This window comes from Gambusia affinis, linkage group LG10 (assembly GCF_019740435.1).
Source record: "Gambusia affinis linkage group LG10, SWU_Gaff_1.0, whole genome shotgun sequence".
NCBI classification, from domain to species: domain Eukaryota; kingdom Metazoa; phylum Chordata; class Actinopteri; order Cyprinodontiformes; family Poeciliidae; genus Gambusia; species Gambusia affinis.
This window is the reverse complement of record NC_057877.1, coordinates 29,120,392-29,146,856: the sequence shown is the minus strand read 5'-3', so window position 1 is coordinate 29,146,856 and position 26,465 is coordinate 29,120,392. Positions and strand designations below refer to the sequence as shown.

The window sequence follows — 26,465 nt, the reverse complement described above, 5'->3', positions numbered from 1 at the left end:
TAATTTTAAGTCAGTTAGAAAACAGTTTTAGAGCAAAAACCCAGAAAGGATTTTTAGCTTCTATTAATACAGATTCCAGCTACGGATCAATTATTGTTATAAATCTGTTCAGAATGAACAAAAATACTGCAAAAAAAGCCAATAAACATGTAAAATATTACAATTATTTCAGCAGGACGATGTTGGAACTGAAAGTCTGGCAGCAGATTTTCTCAAATAATAAATCAGGATGTTTTTTTAAAACAGGAAACATTTTTCTTTTTAAATCTGAGAAAAACACAGAAAAGTTTTTCTGATAATTCAGTTCAAAACGTCGATGAAATGCAGATTTAAAGAGCCAGAAAATATCAGCATAAAATTACAAAACTATAGCAGAAAAATCAAAAACAGCTTAAAATGTTTTTATGTTGAAAATTTAAAGTTGTATAATTTTATCAAAGCAGCATAGAAAAGAAACGTTTTAAATTCTTCAAAAAGGCTAAAAATAATAAATAAACATTCAGGAAGTTAAAATGTTTGATTTATGAATGAATCTAAAAATCAAATAGAAATTAGTTTAGTTTCATTTTTATTCTATAAAAATTTGTCGACTTTGAATTTCCTCTGAATCTGTTTCTCATGCGACTCATAATAATAATTTAGCTTTAAGTTTTAACTGGAGTTTCTAAGCGCAGCTCACCGCAGAGACGTTTTACTGTTCAAAGTTTCACAGCCTGAGTTTGATCCAAAAGGCTCTAAAAGTTTTAAAATCTGGAATAAATCTGAAACTGAATCAGGTTTCAGAAAAGCGGAGCAGCTCAGCGCTGAAAGTTTCTGAATTATAAATCTGCTTTTTTCAAGGCACTTGTTCTAACATTCAGCCCGACTCGGAGGACATGTGTTGGTCCGTGCCGAGGGTCACCAGGGGTCGCGAAGAAGAAACGGCGAGCCGTGGAGCGAACGAGGCCCCGGGGCCCCTCCGCATTAAGGAGAGGACTTCCCTCCTCGTAAATATTCGCTTCTTAAAGATGGAAACTTCAGGCTTTTCTAATCTGGGAAAGAAAACACTCCGGACAGAAAGCATGAGCAGCTCGAGTTTTTCTGTTCTCTGGTGATAAATCTCTCCTTTATGGGCCGAGCATGAGCGCCGCGATCAGGTTTGCTTTCCAAATGGCCCCGGCTATAAACAGACTTTATTTCACACAGTGTCTGACGTGTGATTTAAGTTAGACTGCACTGTAAAAAAAACAACAACAAAAATCTGATTTCTGCTGCACAAACGTGACAAATCCTCCAGCTGGGACCCGTTTGGGTTGCTTGAAATGCTGTTTTTATTCATATACAAGGTTCTGTTACAAATAAAGTATATCATAGGAAATTATCTACTGGTTCGGCTTCAGAAATACATTAACTTTATACTGGACTATATAACATGTAGGTCAGAATGCACTGAAGCGGCTTTTCAGTGGTATAACATGGAGAAAAAACATGTTTTAAAAAAATATTGAGTAAATGACAAAGTGTTTGGCTGGTTGGTCCCACTTTTGGTTTTTATCCGCGACGTTTAAAAAAGAAGAAAAAGGAAAACGGGGGATTCCAAACGGTCCGGGTCCGAGTCTCAGTCAAAGCCAGACGCTCGAGGCTAAATCCGCTCAGGAAGTCCGTCAGAGTTCAGAGAACCTCAGGAGGAAGTAAAGTCACCTCAGGTTAGAAGCCCCGCCCTCGTCCCGGGGCGTGGCCGTTTCCTGTCCTGTCCGGCGGCGGCGGCGGCTCAGTTGACCGTGGGAACCTGGTTCAAGCTGTACTCCTTGGCTTTGAGCCGCAGGTTGGCGATGCTGTTGGCCATGTTCATGCCCTGGGACGTGTTGGTGTTGGAGCAGGTGGGCGGGTAGGTCGCCATGGCGCTGCGGAGAGACGCAACCAAACGTTACTGTGGCGACCAAATCCAACATTCACAGACTGAAACCAGAACAGCAGCTCAACGCCCAGTCTAACCAGTTAGCTCATGATCCGCTAAGTGGTCCTTCATCAAAAATCAAAAACTCCTTCAAGTTTCTTAGAATAGAAGATCAACACAAAATTTCATTTGAATTGAACTTAGCTCTTTAGCATTAGCCTCTGCTAATACTAATTTAGCACCTTAGCATTAGCAGAACTAATGTTTATGATTAGCACTTCATGGTTAGCGCAGCTAGCCTTCAGCCATCGCTGCCAATCACCGAACAACCACAGATAAAATTCACTAACTTCAGATTCTGATTGTTTTTGTCAATTGTTTGACATTTAGAACATTTTGGTCACAGTTTTCATCTTCATCATCGTCTTCACCGCCGCCAGATTTCAGCTCTGATTGGTTCTGAAGAAACTGGAGTTAAACCACCATTAAACCCGTTTCTGTTCTGATGCAGTTTAACAATCATTTCTCTTCTCTAAATTATCCAAATAATTTTAATGAATAACACATTAAATTATCTAATGGAGGCGGAAACAATTCATATCAAATAAACTCTAAACTCTCCTAGTGACGGTTTGAAGTGTGGATTCTTTAAGGCCAGATTTCATTTGAATTGAACCTTTCTGGTATCTTAGCTCTTCACAACAGAAGGACTGGATGGAACCGTTGGATGGTTTAAAACTGGTTGGTGACGTTAGCAAAAAATTTAATCCATTTTTTAATTCCTGGAGATTGTTTTATTTTTTATTTTTCTTTAAAATCTATTTTAGTAAAAAAAAAAAAAATCATGGTCAGGTTTGTTCAGGTTGTGTTTCTACAGTGTTAGATTATTATTATTTTTTTAATCTTTCAGAGTTAAAGATGCAACAAAAACATCAAATTAACAGAAAAATATTTAATCTAATTACTTTCACTTTTAGAGACAGAAAAAAAAGCAAAAAAGTGGAAAAACTGAAAAACTTTAAGGTGATCTGGTCTCCAGCTGCTGCTCCCTGGGACAGGGCGGGAGTTGCCATAGCAACCATGGTTACTATGTCAACTCCCGCTGCATTGTTAAAATATACAAAAAATGGCTTCAGACACGTCTGTCCTGCAGGTTCAATCCGTACAGCAGAGGATGGTTCCCTGACGGCACCGATCCGGTCCAGCTGCAGCAGAATCCTGCACTGGACGGAACCGCTGGACGGAACCGTTGGACGGAACCGTTGGACGGAACCGCTGGACGGAACCGCTGGACGGAACCGTTGGATGGAACCGTTGGATGGAACCGTTGGATGGAACCGTTGGACGGAACCGTTGGACGGAACCGTTGGACGGAACCGTTGGACGGAACCGCTGGACGGAACCGCTGGACGGAACCGCTGGACGGAACCGTTGGACGGAACCGTTGGACGGAACCGTTGGACGGAACCGCTGGACGGAACCGTTGGACGGAACCGTTGGACGGAACCGTTGGACGGAACCGGTGGACGGACCCGCTGGACGGAACCGTTGGGGGAACCGTTGGGCCGGAACTGCTGGGAGAACCGTTGGGCCGGAACCGTTGGGCCGGAACCGTTGAGCCGGAACCGCAGGATGGAACCGTTGGATGGAACCGTTGGACGGAACCGCTCACAGCCGGTCTCATAACAGGTTACTGTAAATCACCAGCAGTGAAACCAGAGTGGCCAAAGAGCTGCCAGCCGGCAGAGCAGGGTCACGGGGTCACGGGGTCACGGGGTCACCGCTGGATTTAATACGCTTTGTTTTCACATTATCACCTGGTCAGGACCCGGCCCGATCGCCCCGACACACGCAGAGAGAGAGAGAGATGTTTACATTGAACAATTATGCTGGAGCGGGAAGGAACCGGTTCTGGTTCTGGTTCTGGTTCTGATTTATGATCCACAAACAACAGACAGAAACTGGATCTGACAATCCAGCAGAGTGAAGACGAGCCGTGGAGATGAAGCTGCCGGCGGCGGCGTCGAGGCGTCCTTCGGCTCAGGAAGCAGAGAAAATAAATAAATATGTGACGTAAAAGTCAAGCAGAGAAACGTTTCTCCATGTTTTCTACTGAAATCCTCACAAGCAGCTGCAGGACGTCCAACTCATAGAAAACTAGTCCTGCTCAGTGGAAGGATACGCAGAGACACACTGATGTTTTCTGGATAACAAAGTAGAACCTAAACATTAACACAGATTTTTCTTAAAAATCTGAAATCAAATTTAGCTCAAATGAATCTTATTTTTATCATTCTAACTGTGTTTCTGTTTAGGATCTATTTTCTCAGCCAAAGAGCGCCAGTCGGTTTCATAACGTATTCTTCCACCGATCAGAAGAGTTCATTTCACACTCTGGGAATTATTCCTGTAAATATTTAAAATCTGTAGTTTTCCAGGTTTTTTCCGTGGTTTTCCTTTGAGCTGACGGTTTAATCCAGAACCGGAACCGGACTAAACCGGAACCGGACTAAACTGGAGGGCGTTCTCCGGTTCCAGAACACAGAGGAAGAATAAATAAATAAATCATGTTAAAGTAGAGTGAGCTGTAGATGGGAGTAAATCTATAAAGGGAGCATCGGCTGAGGAACCGGACCAGAACCGGATAAGTACCGGACCAGAACCAGACCAGAACTGGATCTGCACCGGATCAGTACCGAATCAGTACTGGACCAGAACAGTACCAGAGAAAATAAACACCATATAGTTTTACTTAATTAAGAATTAGTAAATTTATGGACAACCTTTTGACTTATATTTGCATTCATATTATTTTGATAGCTTTTGTTCTCCATAATATTACAACTTTATTCTCAAAATACTGGAAATATTTCTTATCGTATTTTAAATTTATTCTCCTTATTTACAGAAATATTCTCCTAATCTGACCGTAATGTTCAAACACCTGGACTGAATTTCAGATAGAAACTGTCAGACCACATGCAGGTGAATATCGGCGCTTTTTTCTGTTAATCTTTATTTATTGCGTTAAAAAATGAATAGTTTGCAGTCTGGTGTTTGTAACTCAGATGAAGTTGAACCGTTTGGTTCTTCAGTAGCACTGAGTCTCTTCCTGCACCTTAAAGAGTCACGATGTGACGTTTCAAAGCTTTTATAGAAATAGTTTCTGAGCTGCAGCTGCATTCAGGCGGATCAGAGGAGATGAAGACGCTGCGGAGGAATGAGGAGCGAGTTCAGGCGGCGGAGCGGGAGGAAATGAAACCAGAACGGAGCCAGACGCCGCGCCGCCGCCGCTTCTGAAGCATCAGCTCAGCCTCTACAGAACCAGGACGTTCTACAGAACCAGAACCAGAACCAGGATGTTCTGCAGAACCAGAACCAGGACGTTCTGCAGAACCAGGACGTTCTGCAGAACCAGAACCAGGATGTTCTGCAGAACCAGAACCAGGATGTTCTGCAGAACCAGAACCAGGACGTTCTGCAGAACCAGGATGTTCTGCAGAACCAGAACCAGGATGTTCTGCAGAACATTTCTAACTCCTGCAGCGATGCTCGATAAGAAAACACACAAATGTTTTCCATTTCCTTTACACAGAAAGTGACGTTTAAGACCCATCAGACCAGAACTGGTTTCTAATTTTACTTTCACCCTCAGACTTCAGAAAATGCTGAGGGAACATTTATAACATTACTAGAACAAAGTAAAGTTTTTATTTTCTTTGATCAAATCTGTCTCTGGAAATGTTGCATTTAGTTAGTTAGATTAACTTAGCCGCTAAGCTAATAACAATAACATGGTACTAGCCAAAGCATTGATGAGACTGTAATGCTAATTGTTAGCTAATGTATTTACTCTAAAAGTTGTTTGTTTTTTTTTTCTTTTTTTTTCTTCAAAGAGTTTTTGCGGCGCTAGTGGCTCGTATTTCTGTGGCAGTAGTCAGACAGGAAGGAGAGGGGGGAGGACATGCAGCGAGGGACGACATGACCGGGAGTCGAACCCGCGACGTCCACGTCGAGGACTAGGGGCTCCAAGCGTGGGGCGTGCTAACCCCCTGCACCACCACAGCACATCCTACTCTAAAAGTTTTCACTTGTAGATCACATCAAACTGAATTTAATCAGATTTTACTTGAAGATTGAAAATAGTCGATTTTTCCTCACGTTAAGCTTTGTGTCCAGGCTAACAGGCTAACTGGCTAACAGGCTAACTGTCTGCAGCCATTTTATGAAGCTAACAGCAACATGTGGTGCTGTTCAAAGTAAAACCACTTTTTACATTTTTTCATAACCATCACACTGTCAGAGTCTTCAAACTTAAAACTGGATCATGAAATCTTTAACGTTTCTCCACAAACCTCCAGAACAAAAAAAGGTTTTTTATTCCTGCAATATTTAAAAAAAAAATCACTAAAACTAACTGAAGTTTTCATTTTGCTTCATCAAATATTTCTCAGTTGCTGGAAACAAAATTTATTATGAAGAAAATAGAGATCAATTAGCTGTTAAGCTAATTAGCAATAATATGCTAGTAGCCAAAGCATGGATGATATTCTAATGCTAACAGTTAGCTTATATAGTTATTGATCCATCAAATCCAATCAGATTTCCTTTGAGGATTAAAAATATTTTTTCTGGTTTTTATGCACAGTAACCAGGCTAACTGTCTTTAGCCGCGTTAGCGTGCTAACAGCAGCACACAGTGGTGTTCAAATACAACCACAGTGTTTGCAATCACTATTTTTTCACAATCCTGTATATTCTGAATAAAGCATGAAGAAAAATGATGACATGTTCCTAATTTACAGAAAATGAGGTCAGGAAAGTTTTCTGTTCAGAAAATGTGCAGCGTCAGCAGTTTCTACCAAAACAGCAGCTGCTGAAGCTGCTGATGTGGGACAGACATTACTTTACACACAACCACATTCATGAGCATTTATGCTTTCAGACTCAGCATCAACACAGGATTTAGTGATAAAACCGTAAAGTGAGCAGCTTGTTGAAATCTTTTGGATTCCTGCAGCAGCCATGTTGAATTCTGAAGTTGGAAACCTTTGACTTTCCAGCACCAGTGAAGGCGTTGTCATTTTCTCATTGTTGAGCCGTGGTTGTAGTGGCGTTACCTTTGGCTGATCACTGGTCAGACTGGGAGCTTTCTGTGTGTCCCAGTTAAACTCCAGTGTTAGCTTGAGCCAAGCTACCAACCGTTTGGATGCTTAAAGTCCAACAAACAAACCCTGTTGGGGTTTACAACAACTGGGAGCCACTAGCTGCAGAGATAAAGCCTCTGATTTAGTTTTTAACTGCAGCGTACTGAAGTACAGCAGCAGGGAAGTATCACAGCTTTGGGTCGGCTCATGTTGAAGAAGCAGACTGTACCTGTAGGGGGCAGCGCTGCCCCAGGACAGGTAGTCGTTGGGGCGCGGCGCGGGGCGCGGCACGATGGGCTGCTCCACCGCCGTGACTTCTCCTGAGTAAGACTTGAGCAGAGAGGCGTTTTTGCTGGCCAGCATGGCTCGTTCATTCCTGCGAAACTTGGCTCTCCTGTTCTGGAACCAGACCTGGAACGACACGAAGACAAGAGGAGTGAGAACAACAGCACATCGCAAGCCGACCACCAGCAAAACGGCTGGTTAGAAGGCCCCGAAAACACAGCAGCCACAACGTAAACCTGGGATTAAACTGAAAAACATCCTCACAATATTTCTGTTCTGCTTTCTACCTTGTAGGCAAATAAATTGACACTTTCAAAAAGTGCTGTTTTCTCATCATTGTTCCAAAAACCTTCAGTGAAGAAGAAAAAGTTCAAGAAACTCGGTTACTTTCTGTAAATCCCAAACTTTCCTCTGTCAGCAGCTCATCTTGACAATCAGAATATCAACTTCAGGAAAGTTTCAGGAGAAAACTTGGAGATTTTGACATAAACTTCATTTTATCTTTGAATCCTATAAAAGCTGGGAGGGCTGGAAATGTGCACCACCCTAAAGCACCATCATGAAGTTCTGCTAACGCTAACGTGCTACACCAACGCAGTATTTAGAGGAAGCAGAACTTTTCCTTACTCACTTCAAAATTAGAGCATAAAGATATAAACATTCACCTACATGAAGGATTCTTAAAAGTTAATAACCAAAACTTTAATCAGCTGAAAGTTCACAGAGCTTCCAACTAAACCAGGGATTTATCTGGACAAATTCATTTAGGGGAAGCTAAGTGTGCTAAACACTTTCAGAGTTAGCAAACTGCTAAAGCACTAAATGAAACAGTAGCTCTCTATTAGCAGATCAATGGAAGTGTTTCCAGCTTGTGGGTGCAGATGATGGATGGAGGAGCTGCTAGTTCGATTCCTCGATGAAATTCTCCCTGATGAAATGCTGCAGCTAACATCCTGAGGACTTCCAGCGCTGGCTATCTTTTACTTTCTGCAGTAGTTTCAGACTTAGCCAGTTGTTTTCTGGCTTCAATGGGAGAAAACGGCTCAGAAACGCGCAGAGAGAAGAAAGGAGCAGCAGGCCAAGCAGCCCAGACGGTCCCAGCGCCGGGTCGGATCCTGGCCCGAACACAACAGGCTCCTCATATCTGGTTCCCGGGTTTTCACTCATTATCTGCAGTTAAATTCAGCCGCAGAGACCGGAGCCATGTAGAAGTTTAAATCATGACATGTGAGGAGGTTTCTTCATCAGCCCGGCTGCCTCCGTCCTCGGCGATGACTCAAAGCACAGAGTGTGTGTGTAAGTGTGTGTGTGTGTGTGTGTGGGTGTGTGTGTGTGTGTGTGGGGGGGGGGGGGTTATGTTGTTTCTTGCTGTGAAATCAAATCCATTATTAGAAGCTGCCGGCGCTCACAGGGCCTCGCTGACGCACAGCCTCTGGAATGAGTCTCTTTTATCAAAGGATTTCTGCACATTAATCACAGATGTGCAGCTCCGCTCGCGCCAACATCACCATTTCCTCCGTTTCCCCGCAGAAGAAAAACTTTCAGTGAGCTGTGCAAGAGGAGGTAGAGTTTATCTGCAGCTTCAGACCAACAGGAGGCCTGGCTGGTTGTTTTTCTGCTTTATTGGACGCAACCTTAATGCGTTTAGAACAACAGTTGCAGGAACGTTTTCTGCAGAGCTGTTTTCCCAACATGTGTTCATGGCCTATAAAATCTGTTTTGCTCTTCGCACGATTGCTGCAGCTGCGGCCGAATGAGTCACAAAAGCCTCCTGACATTTGGAGCTTAAAAGTCAAAATAATTCACAAAATAAGCCTGGAAGGTTCTGGAAACCAGCAGGAACGTTAAAGGGTTTGTTTTCAGAGGAAACGTGTTGATATGAAAACATGTGACACTAAAACCAGAGAGAACAACCAGGTTTCTGCAGGAAACATCACTGAACGGCCTGCAAGTCAGGAGGAAAGGATTCTGCTCTTCTTTACTTTGTCACTAATATTTAAGTAACAGGTGATAAAAATCTGATCAGAAATGTGAGGAATCGGTTCGTTGGGTTTCTGATCGCTCTCATTTCCAAATCAAATATTCTGCAGTCAAATCGATTCATTGGATAATGGACGATTTTCACCAACGTATCCCTCCGCCAATCAGGTTATATAGATTTACTCCCATCTACAGCTCACTCTACTTTAACATGATTTATTTATTTATTCTTCCTCTGTGTTCTGGAACCGGAGAACGCCCTTCGGTTCTGGACTAAACCATCAGCTCAAAGGAAAACCACAGAAAAAACCTGGAAAACTACAGACTTTAGATCCTAAACAGAAACACAGTTAGAATAATAAAAATAAGATTCATTTGAGCTAAATTTGGTTTCAGATTTTTAAGAAAAATCTGTGTTAATGTTTAGGTTCTACTTTGTTATCCAGAAAACATCAGTGTGTCTCTGCGTATCCTTCCACTGAGCAGGACTAGTTTTCTATGAGTTGGACGTCCTGCAGCTGCTTGTGAGGATTTCAGTAGAAAACATGGAGAAACGTTTCACTGCTTGACTTTTACGTCACATATTTATTTATTTTCTCTGCTTCCTGAGCCGAAGGACGCCTCGACGCCGCCGCCGGCAGATTCATCTCCACACAGACAGACAAACTCCAGCAGGAGCAGAAATAGGAGCAGTTTTCTCAGGAAAACTCAGATTTTCAACAAGTTCAACAGAACTCAAAACAAAACGCGGAGCAGCGAAAGGAAACATTTAAAGTGAAACCTAAAATGGAGCCAGAAGAAGAACAAAAACAAAAACAAAGTTGTGTTAAAATCTTTAACAACTTTTCCTCAGACTGATCTGTTTCTAGAAAAAGAAAACCACATTTTATTATGTAACTTTCCAACAATCGCCTGACAAAATAGTGCCTCAATAACTTGCATTATTCAAGATTTCCAACCCAACTGATCGGTGGAAGAATACGTCACAAAGCCACCATCAACAGTGTAGAAACCCAGGCGTTATTTGGCTGACAAAGTAGTGCCAAATTAAATTAAATTAAATTAAATTAATGTCTGATGGAAAAATCATGAGTTAATTAATTACAGAGGTTTGAAAATCTTAACGCATGAATTCTTTTTATTTTATACATACGAAGGTTCCGACGGGAGCAGTTTCCGGTACGCCCGTTAATCGGACGCACAGATTCATCCGCTAACAGGCGATGAGAAAGTTTCTGTTCTAAACAATCTGATTGGACAAGACAAACAGCTGTTGTGTTCAAGCTGTGCTGAAAGGAGTTAGCCTATCAGTGAAACTATGCTATCCTAAAATAGCATCAATGCTAACATGTAGCAGCTAACGCTAATGTTAGCGTCAGGAAACTTCATGGCTGAAGAACAAATTAAATATTAATAAATATCTTTGTTGTTGGTTGTTTGTTTTTCCAACCTTTTTGCAGGAAATGGGATGTTTTAATTGAAATAGTTGGTAATTTTGTGGATTAATTGTAATTAATTAATTGCAGAAGCTGCAGTTAAACATTAATGGAGTCAGGATGAAATCTGGCCGCAGAGCCTCGTGCTGCACTTTATCTGAGAGCCGCCGGGGGAAATTACACACACACACACACACACACACACACACACACACACACACACACACACACACACACACACACACACACACACACACACACACACACACACACACACCGCCAGATCCATGCAGAAGATAGAAACCTGTTGTGGCGGCAGGCGGCGTCTCTAATGAACCACAAACCTCTTATCGTTTCCCTGATTACAAATCTAAACATGTTAATCACTTTCAGCCACTGAGCCGCGATATCAGCTAAATATGTTTATCTGGGCGGGTTAAAGCGAACCAGACCGGTGATTTCAGAATAAAAGCCTCACCTGGACGCGGGCCTCGGTGAGGTTGACCCGGCGGGCCAGGTCCTCCCTGACGAAGGCGTCCGGGTAGTGCGTCCGCTCGAAGACCCGCTCCAGCGCCTGCAGCTGGCTGCTGTTGAAGGTGGTCCGGTTCCGGCGCTGCTTCCGCTTCTTCTTCTCCTCCGTGTTCATCTGCTCGTCTGCAGGAGGAAGAGGAGGAGGAGGAAGAGACGGTTACCATGGAGATCATCAAGCGTCTCCGATCAGGTCGAACCTAAAACGGTCCTGCTGAATCTGATTAATTATTCCGTTTTATTGTTGCAGAATTTCAGATTTCTCCAAACGTCTCACCCAAAATGTTTCTGATCAACTTGAAGCAAAAATGAGAAGAATTTAAAAACATTTTAAATCCGTTTCATCTTTTCTCCTTACGCAAAATTAACGGAACTGGACCTTCAGGGACGGTTCTGGTGATGACGTCACAATCTGGACTGTTTGAGTTTAAACTGTGTTCATTGATAATGTTTAAATTATGGACATAAATTCCTGCTTTTCACTGATTAATGTGTTTGTTGGTTTAGGAACAATAGAAAAAAATCTCCTGTTTTTGTCAAAGTTTATTTTAAAAGTTACATTTCCTGCAGATGATTATCAAATATTCTAAGTTTGTCTTTTATCTAAAGGTTGTGAAACATTAAACCAAGTTTTATTCAGCGGAACCGAGAAGAGAACCGGCTCTAAAAAAGAACTCAGAAATGTTTATTTAAAGCTACAGAACCAGATTTAATCTGATCCAGAGGATCATTATTTCTATAAGACAAATAAAACTCGTCTTGTTAAATGAAACAACCTCCAGAACCGAACCGAACCGAATCTCCCTGTGAACGTTCCTGCAGAGGAACCGGAGCTGCGGCTCCACAACAAAACCACAGAACAAGACTTTCACCAGAGACGCGGCGTAAAGAGTCCTAATTACAAACAGGCAGGAACCCGGAACCCGGAACCCGGAACCCGTCCAGCTGCGGCCCAGAACCGCTTCACCGAACCGAACCGGAACCGAATTTGTTCATCGGGTCCAAACTCAGCTGGACTGACCGAACCTAAACAGGAAGAACCTCCAACACTTCCGCTGGGTTCTCCATCAGCCTCCTACAATATCCTGTAAAATGTTTATTTGTAAAAGTTTATAAACTCATAAAATAAATTTATTACGTTTTTGTATCCAGCGTAAAAATAAAAGAGCTTTTAAAACATGAATTAAATTATTATAAACTTCATGTAGCGAGAAATTATAAAAATATATTTAAAGTATTTTGTTAGAAATAAAAGCTTGATTGAACTAAATTAGGAATTTAGAAAAATATTTTAATTCGGAAAATTCTTTTTTCATTTTGTCATTTTTTCCAACAATTTTATTTGTTTTATTTGACTGATTATTCAGAAACATTTCAGGTTTGGTTTTATTCATAAAATTAATTTAAAAGACTTTGATATTAAATCATTTTGGGTTTTTACCACAAATTTAGTATAAAATAAATTATATTAATATGAGAGAAAACTTTGATTAGATCAAAGCAGTTTTAGAGAAACGAGACTGAAGAGTTCAGAGGGAACACACACACACACACACACACACACACACACACACACACACACACACACACACACACACACTCTCTCTCTCTGTCATCGGCTGCCTGTTTGTTTTTCCGTCGAGCTCAGAGTTGATTTGTTGTTTTCAGGTTTCCTTTCATTTTTATCAGGATAAAGTTTCATATGACGGATTTTCCTCAGGAACCTGAACCTCTCTTCAGGTTCGGCGTTTGGATCCGAACCGCTTTACGGATCAGAACCAAAACATTTTCTCCAAACATCGTTTCAAAATTAAACTCAAATATTTTTTCTTGTTTGTTTTTTATTTTTAAAATTTGCTGCAGTTTTTGTCTGTCAGGTTAATTTCTTGCTGACCTTTGACCTTTAATAGAAAGCTGCATATTGATTATTATTGATTATTATGGATGTAAGGGAACATTCTCTGTCCTGATTTAGTGGCTGCTGTTCTGGTTCTGATCTGGTCCAATCGGCTCCAGATGAAACTGGACTGATTTGTTTTCCTTCAGCTAATCACACTTTGACCTCTGGGGTTTATCTGGTGACCCCTGGCCGGGGGCCCGGGGCCCCTGCGCTGAAAACCAACAGATTAGAGAAATGAAAACATCATTTCCTTCAGCTGCGGTCCACTCAGAGGCAGCCGGGTTCTGCAGAACTTCTGGATCAGAACATTTTTCTCTGAAGGAAAACCAGCAGCAGGTTTAATATTTTAATATTTACCAAAAAATGATCTGATAATTTTCCAAAAATCACCTGATTTACAACAAAACTGGAGTTAAAATGAAAAAATCTCCTTTATGGGAAAAAGTAAAAAATGTTCAGGTTCTATAAAAATATTAATATTTTTATTTTGGGTCAAATTATGTCTAAAAATAACTAAAATTCTGAATCAAAAATAAATAAACAATTTTATATAATTCTGATTCTGTTTGCAGATTTTCTGTCATTTTTAAATGAATTTTTCTGGGTTCAGAAACCAAAATAGATTTTATTTTCCTTTGGCTCAATTTGACAATTTTACACAAAATATCAACATTTAAAATGATCAAAAGCTCTAATAATGTAAGAAACATAATTTAAAATAATTATTTATTAAATCTAAAATTGTTTTAGTTCAGAAAAAGAAGAAAATTATTTTTACTTCTATTTTTTTTCCACATTTTAGGGTAAAAAGTTTTACTCATAATTCTCAGTTTTTATTCTTGTTTGTTTGATTTATTTTTCTACAAAACGCAGATAAAGTTAAAAATAAAAGTCCTGCTTCTGGTTTCCGCAGTTTGGAGCTGAAACTCAGCGGAGGTTTGATGTGCGGCAAAGTGACGCTGCAGCGGCAGAATGAGCGGCAGAATGAGCGGCAGAATGAGCGGCACATTGCTGCTCGGTGGAAAACTGTCCAATCTGCCACATGTATGTTTATAAGCTTTTAGTCTTTTTTACAAAAATATTATAGCAATAAATAACAAAGAAGTAATAATATGTTATTGAATTAATTAAAATGTATGAACCTGATATATTTTGATGAACATCTTTCTTTTGGTTTGGCCTTAAAATGTGCGCGAGAAGGAAAAAGAGAATAAAGCAGTTATAAATATAATTTAAAAGATATTTAAAATATTTGCGTCGTTGTTTGTATTTTGGCTGCAAATGTTTAAAATGGGATTAAAATCTGACCGAACAGATTAAAACCCAAATGTTGTGCTGATGACGCGGCGGCCATCCTCATCCTCATCCTCATCTTCATCACGTGTGACTGCATGGCGTCATTAAAACTGACGGTGAAAGTTTCTCCTGTCATCAATCCAGAACCAGAACCAGAACCAGAACCAGAAGTTATTTGACAGGATTAAATTATTTAAACGGCCTAAAAACATCAATTTGCTGCATTTATGAGTAAAAATATTTTTTAAAAATCCTCATTTATTCAACAATAAATACTTGTCTAATTTTCCTGATGATGAAAATCCTCTGATTTTTTTTTCTTTCAGAAATGAAGAGCGGCTCTGATTGGCTGATCTGTGGTGGGACACGCGCGCTAATTATGACAGATGATTGGCTCGGATCATCAGAGAGTGTTTGACAGGCTGAAAATAAGCGTGAATTAACGACGTGACCCGCGCACTTCCTGCCGCACAGCGCTGCGCTTTTCCCCCTTTAGAGAAATAACAAAAACAGTCATTAAAACCCAAAGCGGTTCCGTCAACTGGCGCAAACGGAGAGGAGGAGAAGCAGTTTATTTACTCTTTCTGCGGCGCAGAGGAGGCTGAGCGGCGCGGCGGTTTGCGCCTTTAATGAGGAACTTCTGGCGCTTTAATGCGCTTTTTACGCACAGAAGGATGAACTTTTAACTAGTTCCTCCCTCTGAAGTAAATAAACACCTGATCAGAGTTTTAACGGCAACTGAGGGAAAACTCCGCAGCTCTGCGCCAATCAGGCCGCGTTCCGTCATCATGTGACTCATATTTTCTGAGTTATTATGTTGTTTTTTGTCTGCAGAGGAAACCTGCAGCGTAATTGCGGCCTGGTTGAGGTCAGCGGCGCAGATTTATGGCCCGGAGCCTCCCGCCCTCTCCGGGTCCACCAGCGCGCCGCGCGGACTTCAAAGCGCGGCTGAGGAGTAATGGCGGCGCTGCGGGGAGCCCGTCAGGATGATGCATGGCCAGGGCGCGCGCGCGCGGCTCCGCGGGCGCGTGATGAAAACAGATGAGTTTAGTTTGCGGCTGGCAGTCGGACTCCATCTGCGCACACTTACTCTCCTGCTGGGTGGTGTCGCTGCCGCTGGTCAGTCCCGGGGACTCCAGCATGCTGCGCCCGGCCTCCCCGACGCCCTCGTCGGCCTGGTTTCCCACCATCTCCCCGGCCTCCTCCAGGTCCAGCAGGTGGCTCACCGAGAAGTTCTTCTTGGCCTGCAGGTTGTCCAGGTTCGCCGTGATGGGACTCTCCAAACGGTTCGAGATGGCGGCCTGCCGGTCCATTACGTGCGCATAGCTGGAAGTCATGGCGCAAACGCAGGAGAAGCGGAAAAGGCGCAGCGCTGAGGAGGATCACAGCGAGCAGATCCCCGGAAAGCAGCCGCACTCAGACTGGGCTCCGCGGAGCTGTTCACATCCAGAGGAGCTGCGGAGAGCCCGAACCGAGTCCCGAACCGAGTCCCGATCAAACCCAGAGCGACCAATCCATCCGGCGGCGGCGCAGCGCGGCAGAGGAGAGGAGAGGAGAGGCGGGAAGCTGGAGGAGGAGAGGAATCACAAGTTCTGCTCCGAGTCGGACCGAGTCACATCTGAGCAGGAAGAGCTGCTGCTGCTGCTGGTGAAGACGACCAGATGCGCAAAACTCCGAGTGCGCAAAACTGGCCGAGCTGCAGCCAAGAGGCGCGAGGAGGCAGGACTCTCTCTCTCTCTCTCACTCTCTCTCTCTCCCTCTCTCTCTCTCTCTCTCTCTCTCTCTCTCCTCGCCCCGCCCCGCCCTGTTTTTAAATCTGTTATTTCTGACACCAACAACCATCATAGTTTTATTCACTTTTTTGCAGCCATTTTGTTTTTACTTGAGGTCCAGAAACTTCGGACCTTTGGATCAAGAAAATCCAACCAAACAGGTTCAGTTCGGTCAAAACTAAAAAATCAGTTCCCAAAAGATCACAAAGAATCAATAACAGCGAGAATAAACCAGGAAGTCTTCATTTAACAAATATAAACAATAAATCAATAATCACTCAGAACCAAAAAGAAGATTCTGTTTGATGGACATTTCGGGAGTGTGAAAATAAATATGATTTTCTAATGATAGAGGAAAATGGAGGACCAAGACTTCCTCCCTGTGGAACACCGAGAGCAACATGAATCCAGTGACCAACAGAAACAAACACAAACAAACACAAACAAACAAACAAACAGAAACAAACACAAACAAACACAAACAAACAGAAACAAACAGATCTGAGGAAGCTGCTGAGTTACGACATTAATATTTTCTCTTTTTTCATTATTTTTGATGCTTAGATAAAATTCTGAAAAACTTAAAACTCAGATTTTAGATTCTGATCCATTCTGACAGTTTCTGAAAAACTTTCTTAAAAAATATCTGTTCTGTTTGTCATTAGTAGGAATACCTCCATTACTGTGCTAATAGCGGAGCTAATGTGTCACTTAGCATTCCTCCGTCCCCTGAAAACATTTAGCACACTTAGTAACTACAGTTTTCTTTTCTATAGCGTTAATTTTCTTTCAGCTTGATAAACTTTGACATGATGAAGTTTTGGTTATAAAAGTAAAACCACGAGTGAAAGGAGACGCAGCGCAGGCTGTGTTGCTAGCACAGAGCGGGATCAGTGTTTAAGGATTAGCTTCTGCTAAATGCCACGTTGCTAAAGTGTTTTAGCATCAACTTCCTAAAGAAACTTAGACTGTTCATCCCTCTAAATGAACTATTAGCACAATGCTAACATTTTAGTTAGCGCTTCCCATCAGCTGCTGTGGAGGGTTAAAGTTTTATAAACTCTTCTTCTTCTGTCCTGATGGTTTCTGTCTCACTGTAACAACCGATCCGATCCGATCCCCAGAACTGGTTCCGGTCGGACCTCCGGGTCTAAACCCATCGCGCCTTCAGACATCCGGTTCAGGTCGGATTGATTCTCAGGTGTTTTCCAGCCAATCAGAGACGTTTTCTCTCTCCGTGTTGTAACAGGAATAAACTCCAGAACCTGAAGCTCAGAAGAAATCTTTCATTTGGGTAGTAACTAGTTACACTTACTCAGTTACATTTACTTGAGTAACTTTTTTTTAATCACTTTTAGGAGTATTTGATCTACACTGTATTGTTTTACTTTTACTCTGGTAATTTTATTCTAAATTATTTTTGCTCCAGTAGCTCCAGATTTTACCCACAGAATGAAAAATGTTTGTTAAAGTTTTTCATTTAATTAAACTGATTGGAAAATGTTTATTTTGCTGATTTTATTATTATTTTTTTGTTACTTTTACGTCATATTGGTCCTTAAATTACTGAAATTTCCTTTTTATATTTTGTTCTGTCTGATGATGTGATTTTAAAATATTAATAAAGTACTTGAGTAAACCTTTTACCAAATAGGTTTTTACTCTTATCTGAGTAAATTCTACCAGATACTTTTAGTTTTACTTTAGTAAAAGTATGTTGAAGTATTTCTACTCTTTCACTGTAAAACACTGAAAGGTGGTTTAACTTTAAAATGCAACAAAAATCAACTAGAAATTTGTTTTAATTCAGAATTTTAATTTCATCAAATTGTTTTAACAACAAACCCAGTTTTCTAAAGTTGTGCTGACTCAGCATTCAGTATTGAGTTGTTTTAATTTTATACTGTGAATTAAGCCAAATTATTATGCAACAAAACATCTAGTTGAACAATAACACATTTCTAGAAATAACTACTCATTTTAAATTAAAAATAATTAAAATTCTCCTAGCCATCTTTTTCTTCTTGAACTAAATTAAATGTAATAAAAAGTGAAGTTTATCTTTCACAAACTCAAACGTTTCAGCTCCAACAAGCAGAAAGATTCTTTGCCTCAGAGAGAAGAAGCAACCAGAAGCAGCTGTGATGTTTTACAGTGTCAGTTTTGGGAACTCCGCCCGGTTCGGTTTCGCTGCTTCACTGAAACTTTCTCCGGTTGAGCTTCGACTTTCTGCAGCTTCTCTGAATATTAAACTGGCCTCCAGCTGCAGCTGCACGGTGTGTGTGTGTGTGTGTGTGTGTGTGTGTGTGTGTGTGTGTGTGTGTGTGTGTGTGTGTGTGTGTGTGTGTGTGTGTGTGTGTGTGTGTGTGTGTGTGTGTGTGTGAGGGGGGGCTCTGAGCTGCAATGGACCCACAGACACCCCGTAGCCTCCAGCCCCCCCGATCTGGGAAAAAAACACTTGATGCCATCAAAGAGGCTCAGATTGGATCCAGATGTTCTGCTCTCGTTCTTTCCATGTATTTAATGAAGGCGCAGCGATGGAGGAGACTTTTTCATCATTAGCTCTCCCCCCAGATTCTCTTTTCCTGCCTACGAGTCGGTTCTGGTGCCAGCTCGAGAATAAAAACAGAAAGAGGAGGGGGGACGCGGCGGCCTCCCCGAGTCTCCTCGGGGCTCCGCGTCTTTGTTCAGAGCTTCATGAGAACTCGCTCTGTTTCCCTGCAAACATCTGGAGCGGGAAAAACTCACGATCAGTTCAGAAAATATAAAAACAATGAAATGATGCAATAATCATGTGAACCTGGGGATGAAGCCGTCAGATTTACTGCAGATCAAATGTTTTATGCAGGTTTAGTTTTTCACTTTTTACTATAAAAACGAAAAAACGTGACCGGATTTAATCCCCGGATGTTTCCTGTCAGTAAATCGATCAGCGACATGAAGGTGTGAAGGGGGCGGGGCTTAAAGAGCAGCGAGTCACCTGAGAGGAAGAGGCCGCATGATGAAGATGATGATGATGATGAAGATGATGAAAACAGCAGCATCATTTCAGGAAATTTTTAACTCATCTGAATTTTATTGTTTTTAACAATTTTCCTTCAAAATAGTAAAACAGAAAAAAATCATCAGGTTATGAAACCAAACATTTAAACTTTAAACACGTCAGAGGTCAGATTTGTAAATGATCCTGTAGTTTTACTTTTTTTTTTAAAAAAAAAATCTGCAAATAAAGAAAAATATGAAGAGAAAGAAAAAGTATAACAGTTCAATCATTTCTGACCAATAAAATCAGGATTTAATTGATATTTCTTTAAAAATATTTGCTGTATTTCCTCAAATTTATTAAACTACATTTTCAATAAAAGTCCTGGCAGAAAGAACGATTAACTAAAGATTCACATTAATTCACTTCTGAGCCATTTTGTATCTTGAACTGAGCCAGGGCCGCACACAGTCAGTCCAGGGGCCGCAAACGGCCCCCGGGCCGCCCTTTGGACCCCTCTGGGCTAAATGTTGATTTTTCTGTTAGTTTGAAAATTTATGAAAATGATTTTAACTGTTTGAGACATGATGACACCAGTCAGCTTAATGAACCTGATATTAATAACCTTATTAAAAACACTTTTTCACATGAAATTATAACTATGGAGATTTTAACTGAAAAATACATTTACATATATCTATCTATCTATCTATATATATATATATATATATATATATATATATATATATATATATATATATATATATATATATATATATATATATATATATATATATATATATATATATATATATATATATATATATATGTTTTTTTAATGTTAATGATTATAATGTTATGTTTTTTTTAATATTGTTGCAGTTTTAATATTTTATTATTTATGTTTCTTTCAGGTTTAAATTTATTTCTCTGTGCTTTTAAAATATTTTCATTGCTTCAATTATATTTACATTTTCATACTTTTTACATTTTCGTAATTTGTAGATTTTAACGGTCATAATTAATTTAATTTGTCTGGCTTCAGGCTGGTTCCGTTTGGACCTTGATGCTTGTTGCCGTAATGTTTCTGTTTCTTCTCGAATCGTCTCAGTTCTTTTGGTTACATTAAAGCTCCGCTCGGGCCCAGCAGTGGACCGGACCTGGTTCCGACCCGCCGGGCCCAGCAGCGGACCGGACCTGGTTCCGACCCGCCGGGCCCAGCACCGGACCGGACCTGGTTCCGACCCCGTCCCGTAAACCCACCTGATTGCTGCCGGATTCCTCAGAAACCCCCACGCAGCGTCTGATTACGCAGTTGATACAGAACCGAACCGAACCGGACCGAACCGAGAATACTCCAGATCAGCTGCGGTTCTCTGCAGGGAGCCAGCTTCCGGGTTTACACCAATCATCCAATCAGCTAATTTCTGTCAAAAGAAAACAACGTGCGGGTTTATGTGCTGCAGGCGGTTCTGATGCGGAGTGTTTGGGTTCCTCTGAACATTTATGGGCCGCTGCTGGTTCTGGAAGCGATCAGCAGCTGATTAGAGCGACATGCGGGCTTCCAGAGCAGCAGGAGCCTCATTATCACAGCTCCCTGCTAAATCTGAGACATTTTCATAACGTTCATCTTCCAGCTGCGCGGAACCAAATTCTCTCATTTTCCTTTAAAATCTTCCGTGAAAACAGAAATTTCTGTTTCTAGGAGCAAAAATGTTTTATAACTTCAGAAGAAATTCAAACGGAAACATCGATTCTAGAGTTTAAAGTTCAAACTGTTGAAGGAGTTTAGAGACAAATCAGTAAATGAACGCTCCACTAATAATAAATATAATTATGATCATGATTAAGTCGATGTTAAAATGAAGAAGAGTTATTTATGAGCGGCATCAATGTAAATCCGGGTTTCCTGAGGCAGCGCGTGATAAACACCGGGTCACGCTCAGGTGTGCGGGCCGGAAGCTGCAGGTGTGAATGTTTCTGTGAGGCAGAACCAGATGGGATCCGATCCGCTCAGCTGGTTCTGGTCACTCCAGCACTTTATTAAAAACAGTTTCTTCTGCCTGTTATTATCTAATTTATTATTTTAAAAATGATTTAAACATCTACCTCAAAATGATCATTTATGTATAAAAATAAGTGCAGGAAGGGTCAGAGGTCACCTTAGAAATTAACTGAAATTTGTCCTGAAGCTTATTTTGAATAGGAAATATCTCCATCAAAAATATTTAATTGAGTTAATTATGACATTTTCAATTCAAAACTCTTTTTTCTAGTAGAATATTGAATAAATCTAAATTGTTTTCCGTTCATCTTGTTTGAGAAACAGAAACGATTCACAACATCAGCAGGTTTTCACTTTAAATCATGTTTGGAGAAATTAATGCGCAGGTTTTCTTTATCAATTTATTAATCATTGAAGCCAAATTTCAAATTTCAGACACAAATTTTTGACCATTTTTTCTATTTTGTTATTGAGCTTCAGAAAAATTTTGTTCCAATTAGAACTTCATGAACAAATGACTTTTAGTTTGTATAATCGTTAGTTTTGTGAGAACATTTTATTCTCGTTATGTTTTAATTTATGCAAAGTTTTAAAAAGCGTTTCATCGTCTGTTGTTGGTGCGTCAGATTTACGGCGTACCGGAAACGAGCGGGTTCAAAGGTTCCGACGGGAGAAAAAAAATCCTAAATGCGATTTATTGCGTTAAAATCGATATTAATAATCAATATCAAGGCGCTAAATTCCCGTGTCTAATATAAATAAGGACCCAGAACCTTTTCTGGACTCTCATTCTGGGTCAGCAGGACTTTATAGCTGCTGTGGTTTTAAAAACGATTGGATGCATTTTTACCGCAGGAGGATGAAATAAATCTGCTGATTTATTTTAAAGTATTGTGTTTGCAAAGCCAACCTTCCAGAACCGGAGCTGTCTGGAGCAGAACCGACCGGCTGAACCCGACCCGGAGGACTGGAGGTGAAACCTGCCGCTGCGGACTTCAGACGCTGACCTCTGCTGGGCCGGCGACCAATTAAAATCGGTTTTACTGCGTCTGCTGCAGACGGCCAGATGTGACCGGAGCTGTAAACCTTCCTGTGGTTTAACGGCTCGACCCGCCGCCGCAGACCCAGCTTCTGTCCTGAGGACCGGTCCGGATCGGAACCGGGTCGGAACACCAAGAAACACAGTTCAACCGTTTATTAAAGGAAAATGGTTTTCATGTGTTTTCATGACAGAGAATCAGCCGACAGAACCAGAACCACGCGTCGCCATGGCAACCATCACGTTTACCTGAGCGTCCACAAGTCTGACCTGTAATCTGGAAATGTTCTGATCATTTTTACCGAAAAACAAAGAATCTGTTTAAAGTTCTTCTAGAAAAAATTGATAAAACTGCAAAAAAAAAAAAAAAAAAAAGTTTACTACAGTAAAAATGGATATTTATCGGATTGTTTTATATTATTTAAAATATATTTAAGAGTTTGGAACAAACTGCCTGTTACATTAAATCTGCACTGTAAAAAAACAAAACTCGTTTGTTCCAGTTTCCAGAACAAATATCTTAGTACACTTAAAAACAAAGTAGCTTTTCAGCAAGAAGCAGCTTATTATAAATCAATAATTCCTTAATATTAATAAACAGTTCTAGTTCTCATTTTATTTATAGCGAGACATTTTTCCATTCTAAGTGAAATAAAGTGGAACTAGAACTTTTTCACCAATATTAAGGAATTATCAACTTAAACTTTTGTTAGTAGTGAAAAGTTACTTGTTAGTTTCATTTTATTTCAGGTGAACTAAAACATCTGAACTAGAAATACTCGGTCAGTTTTTATAAAGTGACCCAAACAGAAAACATCCCGAAGTTTCCTGAAACAACCTGGAGTCCTCCAGGTAAACCTGCCCTGCCTGAAGGGGGCGCTGCAGCAGAGGTCAACACAGAATAAAACCCGGTTCTGAACCGCGATCAGAGCTTCAGCTGGTTCTGGTGATGGAGCCACATGAGGAAGACACCAGTGAGATGAAGATCCTCGGCTCTGAGCGTCAGGAGGTCAAAGGTCGAGACGTGTCACAGTTTTCTGACAGTTTACAGTCTGGTTCTGTGTTCAGTTGGTCCAGCGCCTCCTGCTGGAGCGTCTCTGCGCCGCCGAGGGCTGATGGCGCTGCCGCCTCACCGCTGCCGTTCCTCTGAGGCTCTGCTGCGGCGGCTCTGTCCCGCTCCTCCTGCTCCTGATGCGGCGCCTCCTGTTGCTGCAGCTCCTCCTGCTGCTGCAGCTCCTCATGCTGCTGCAGCTCCTCCTGCAGCTGCAGCTCCTGCATCAGCTGCTGCAGCTTGCAGGCTTTGCGCAGCTCGTTCTGCTGGATGATGGCGTACAGATGCTCGGTCAGCTGCTCTTTCACCTCCGTCTTCCTGTGCAGGTCCAGCTTGGCCGCCACGTACTCGGCCTCGGCCTTCTCATAACGCTTCCTGGGAGGCAGAGGTTTGTTTTTAATGAATAAAAATGTTTTAATGAGAAAAAAAGCTCCAGTAGTTAATGAGATCTGAGCGGCTCGGTCCGTCTGGTTCAGTTCTGCTGCTGATAATAATTTGGTTCTGATGTTTTAAACCATGAAGAATAACTTCAGTGAGACTCAACATTCCTCACTTTAAGTTGGGGTTTAGTAATAAAATTACTACTTTATTATTACAACGTCGTTCTCACATTATTGTGACTTTATTTGGAAATTAGGGCGACTATTCTGGAATTCTTCCAACTTTATTTTGACAATATTACAACTTTTGGATAAAATTCTTCCAGCAGTTTATCTAAAAATTGGTTAAATTAACTTGGTTGTGATGATTGTTAAACATCTGATCAGACGAGTTTCAGATCCCTTCAGAGTTTCATGAAGATGTGAAATGAGGAAAGAGTCGTTTTCCTCCAATCAGAGAGCAGAACCGTCCTGGACGTCGAGCTCTGACCGCAGAAATACAGTTTGAATTGTGATGAACAAAAAAAACCACAAGCTTGTTGGAAACGTCTCAACGACAAACCAGCTGAAATTTTCAAACGCCTTGAAATTAGGTCTCTGTCTCTTTAAGAAGCTGCTGCTCTTTCTGAAGCTCCGCCTCCAGGAAGTCATCCCAACATGGCTCCTCTATTAACCCTTTGTTGCTCTGAGCAGCAGTTCCTATAATGAGCTCAGCAGCTGTTTGCTAATTGCTGCTGGCTAGTCTGAAGGAGCTTTGCATATTTAGCTGTGCAAAACGCAAGGTCACCCTGGCGTTTTGCACAGCTGAATGGTTGCCATGGAGATTAAAGGATTCCTCAGGTTTGTTGTTGGTGAGGGAATAACATTATAACTTGATGGAAATAAAAAAGTTGATTTTGCATGATACTGCCGCTTTAAATTTGTCCTTTTGCACAGTTTGGCTCAGGCTTCAAGTCAGGAAGCCTGAAGTTCTTCCCCACCTGGCGGCGCTGTAGTCCCAGCTGGCCTGCTCTATCCGGCCCCGCAGGATGCCGATGTCGTTGGACACCATGTCGTCGAGCGCCTGCAGCTCCTTCTGGATCCGCCTCAGCTTCACCGCCTCGGCTTGGGTCTGTTTGGACCTGAACACAGCAGACGTTAACTGCTGTGGGTTCTGGCGCCGCTCCCATCTGACCCAATCAACATCCAGAACCCGGCAGCGCTTACTTCTCAGCGATCGTTTTAGCCAGAAGGGCTTTGGTCAGCTTGTTCCTCTCCTCGATGACTTTCTGCTCCTGCTGCAGCTGCTCCAGACGCGTCTTTTCTCTCCTGCAGTCGGAATAAAACAACAATTTCACAAAATGGAAACTTCCAAATAAAAATTTAAAATTTTTCTGGGGGAAGAAATGTGTCTTTGAACTGTTGCAAAGGAAAATTTTGCTTTGCAACAGATTTACTTTATGTCCAGCATGTGTGGAGTCTGCAGAGATTTTAGCTGCCCATTTCCTGACCCTTGACCTTTACAAGTTCTGCAGTCTAAAACTCACATCTCCACCTCCTGCTTCTCCAGCTCTTTCACCATCGGTATCTCCTCCTTTTTCTCCTCCTCTGCTTTCGGGTGGTGCTCCTTATTCTGCTTCGTGTTAGCGGGTTTCTGCTGCTTCTCCTGTCCGGCAGAAGGAGCTCCTGTCTGGTCTGGAGGCTGACCTTCCATCGTCAGCGGTGGTTTGCTGAGTTGTTGCCCCGGCAGCAGGGTCTGTGAGCCGGCTAACTGGAGCGCTTTCTCCCGCTGCATCTGTTGCCGGCTCCGGCTGGATGTCGGAGGCTTCCTACCGCGGGGAGCAGCAGGAGGTCCAGCGGAGTCTGTGGAAGTGCAACCGGCTCATATTAGGGTTAAAGTGGGTTAAAGTCTCAGACTGGGTCGGTTTTATTTTACCTTTCTGCTGGATTCTCCGCAGCTCCGCTTCAGAAAAACCCGCCCAGCCGCTCATTCTACTGCCTCACAACGAGACCAGCCTCCGGAAACATCCAACTAAAAATACTCTGTGGTTTAAAGAGAGAAAATCACTGAAAACCTCAGAGAAACACCGAAAGAAACCCTCAACACTTCCGCCATATTTGTTTACCAGTGCCACGCGAAGGACCGCAACAAGACCGGCGAGATGGTCGCCCCAACTAACGCCTGAATAAAAATGAAGGAATTGTATCGCAAGTAAAGAACAGCCAAAGCTTAGCTTGCTTTTATTGTCTCGGCTGGTGTTTCTAAATTGATCTGTGTTGTGTATACAAACATTGGTTTCCCGAGAAAAGTTTTAATCGGGTGACCACAGCAGGCCAATATCAGGACTACAGATAGATAACTTCATCAGAACTAAATATTTTGATTAATTTTTATTGTTTTATTTGACGCTCTCTTTTTTAACCTATTCTTTTTCCTGTCTAGATGTAGTAAATATTTAAAAGTTTGAGTAAATAAAATCAGTTTCCTAGAAATGAATGGATTCTAGTAGCATCTTGTAATTTTTGGCAACATAATATCAATTATAATTTTCCTCTAGGTGACATTTATTTGGAAACAAAAACAAGTCTGTAGTTTTTCATCTTTATATTTGAAAATTAATTTCTTCAATTTCAATTTTTATAATTATATTTATTGTTCATGTTAAATATAGAGCCAAACTTCTATTAACCTAAAGAGTTTCCATCATCACAATAAACAAACTTTGGTTTGTCGGGTTGTTCACAGATAATCATTTGTTGGTTCCTTTTCAGATTTCTGAAGTGTCTGAGGTCAGAGGGGTCAAAGGT

The 26,465-nt window shown here is 41.5% G+C and overlaps 2 protein-coding genes across 2 annotated transcripts; both read right to left on the bottom strand.

The window, feature by feature from the left end:
* Window positions 1-1,292: 1,292 nt before the first annotated feature.
* On the bottom strand, window positions 1,293-17,658 carry prrx1b (paired related homeobox 1b). Its single transcript, XM_044128503.1, has 4 exons — window positions 15,539-17,658; window positions 11,203-11,378; window positions 7,253-7,434; window positions 1,293-1,883 (listed from the first exon to the last, which is right to left on the bottom strand). The coding sequence occupies exons 1-4, from the start codon at window positions 15,783-15,785 to the stop codon at window positions 1,751-1,753; spliced, it is 738 nt and encodes a 245-aa protein (XP_043984438.1). The 5' UTR covers window positions 15,786-17,658; the 3' UTR covers window positions 1,293-1,750.
* Window positions 17,659-22,388: 4,730 nt separating this feature from the next.
* gorab (golgin, rab6-interacting) lies at window positions 22,389-25,851 on the bottom strand. The gene is made up of 6 exons (XM_044128491.1): window positions 25,784-25,851; window positions 25,594-25,700; window positions 25,205-25,520; window positions 24,885-24,986; window positions 24,659-24,799; window positions 22,389-23,673 (listed from the first exon to the last, which is right to left on the bottom strand). The coding sequence occupies exons 2-6, from the start codon at window positions 25,646-25,648 to the stop codon at window positions 23,250-23,252; spliced, it is 1,038 nt and encodes a 345-aa protein (XP_043984426.1). The 5' UTR covers window positions 25,649-25,700; window positions 25,784-25,851; the 3' UTR covers window positions 22,389-23,249.
* Window positions 25,852-26,465: the final 614 nt, after the last annotated feature.

Excerpts from the sequence above, each read along its gene's own strand:
- prrx1b (XM_044128503.1), bottom strand. The coding sequence starts at position 15,785 with ATGACTTCCAGCTATGCGCACGTAATGGACCGGCAGGCCGCCATCTCG. Across the intron at positions 7,435-11,202 it reads TCACCGAGGCCCGCGTCCAG|GTCTGGTTCCAGAACAGGAG; the intron begins GTGAGGCTTTTA and ends GTGTCGTTCCAG. Across the intron at positions 1,884-7,252 it reads GGCAGCGCTGCCCCCTACAG|CGCCATGGCGACCTACCCGC; the intron begins GTACAGTCTGCT and ends GTCTCTCCGCAG.
- gorab (XM_044128491.1), bottom strand. The coding sequence starts at position 25,648 with ATGAGCGGCTGGGCGGGTTTTTCTGAAGCGGAGCTGCGGAGAATCCAG. Across the intron at positions 25,521-25,593 it reads GCGGAGAATCCAGCAGAAAG|ACTCCGCTGGACCTCCTGCT; the intron begins GTAAAATAAAAC and ends GCACTTCCACAG. Across the intron at positions 23,674-24,658 it reads TGGGACTACAGCGCCGCCAG|GAAGCGTTATGAGAAGGCCG; the intron begins GTGGGGAAGAAC and ends TCTGCCTCCCAG.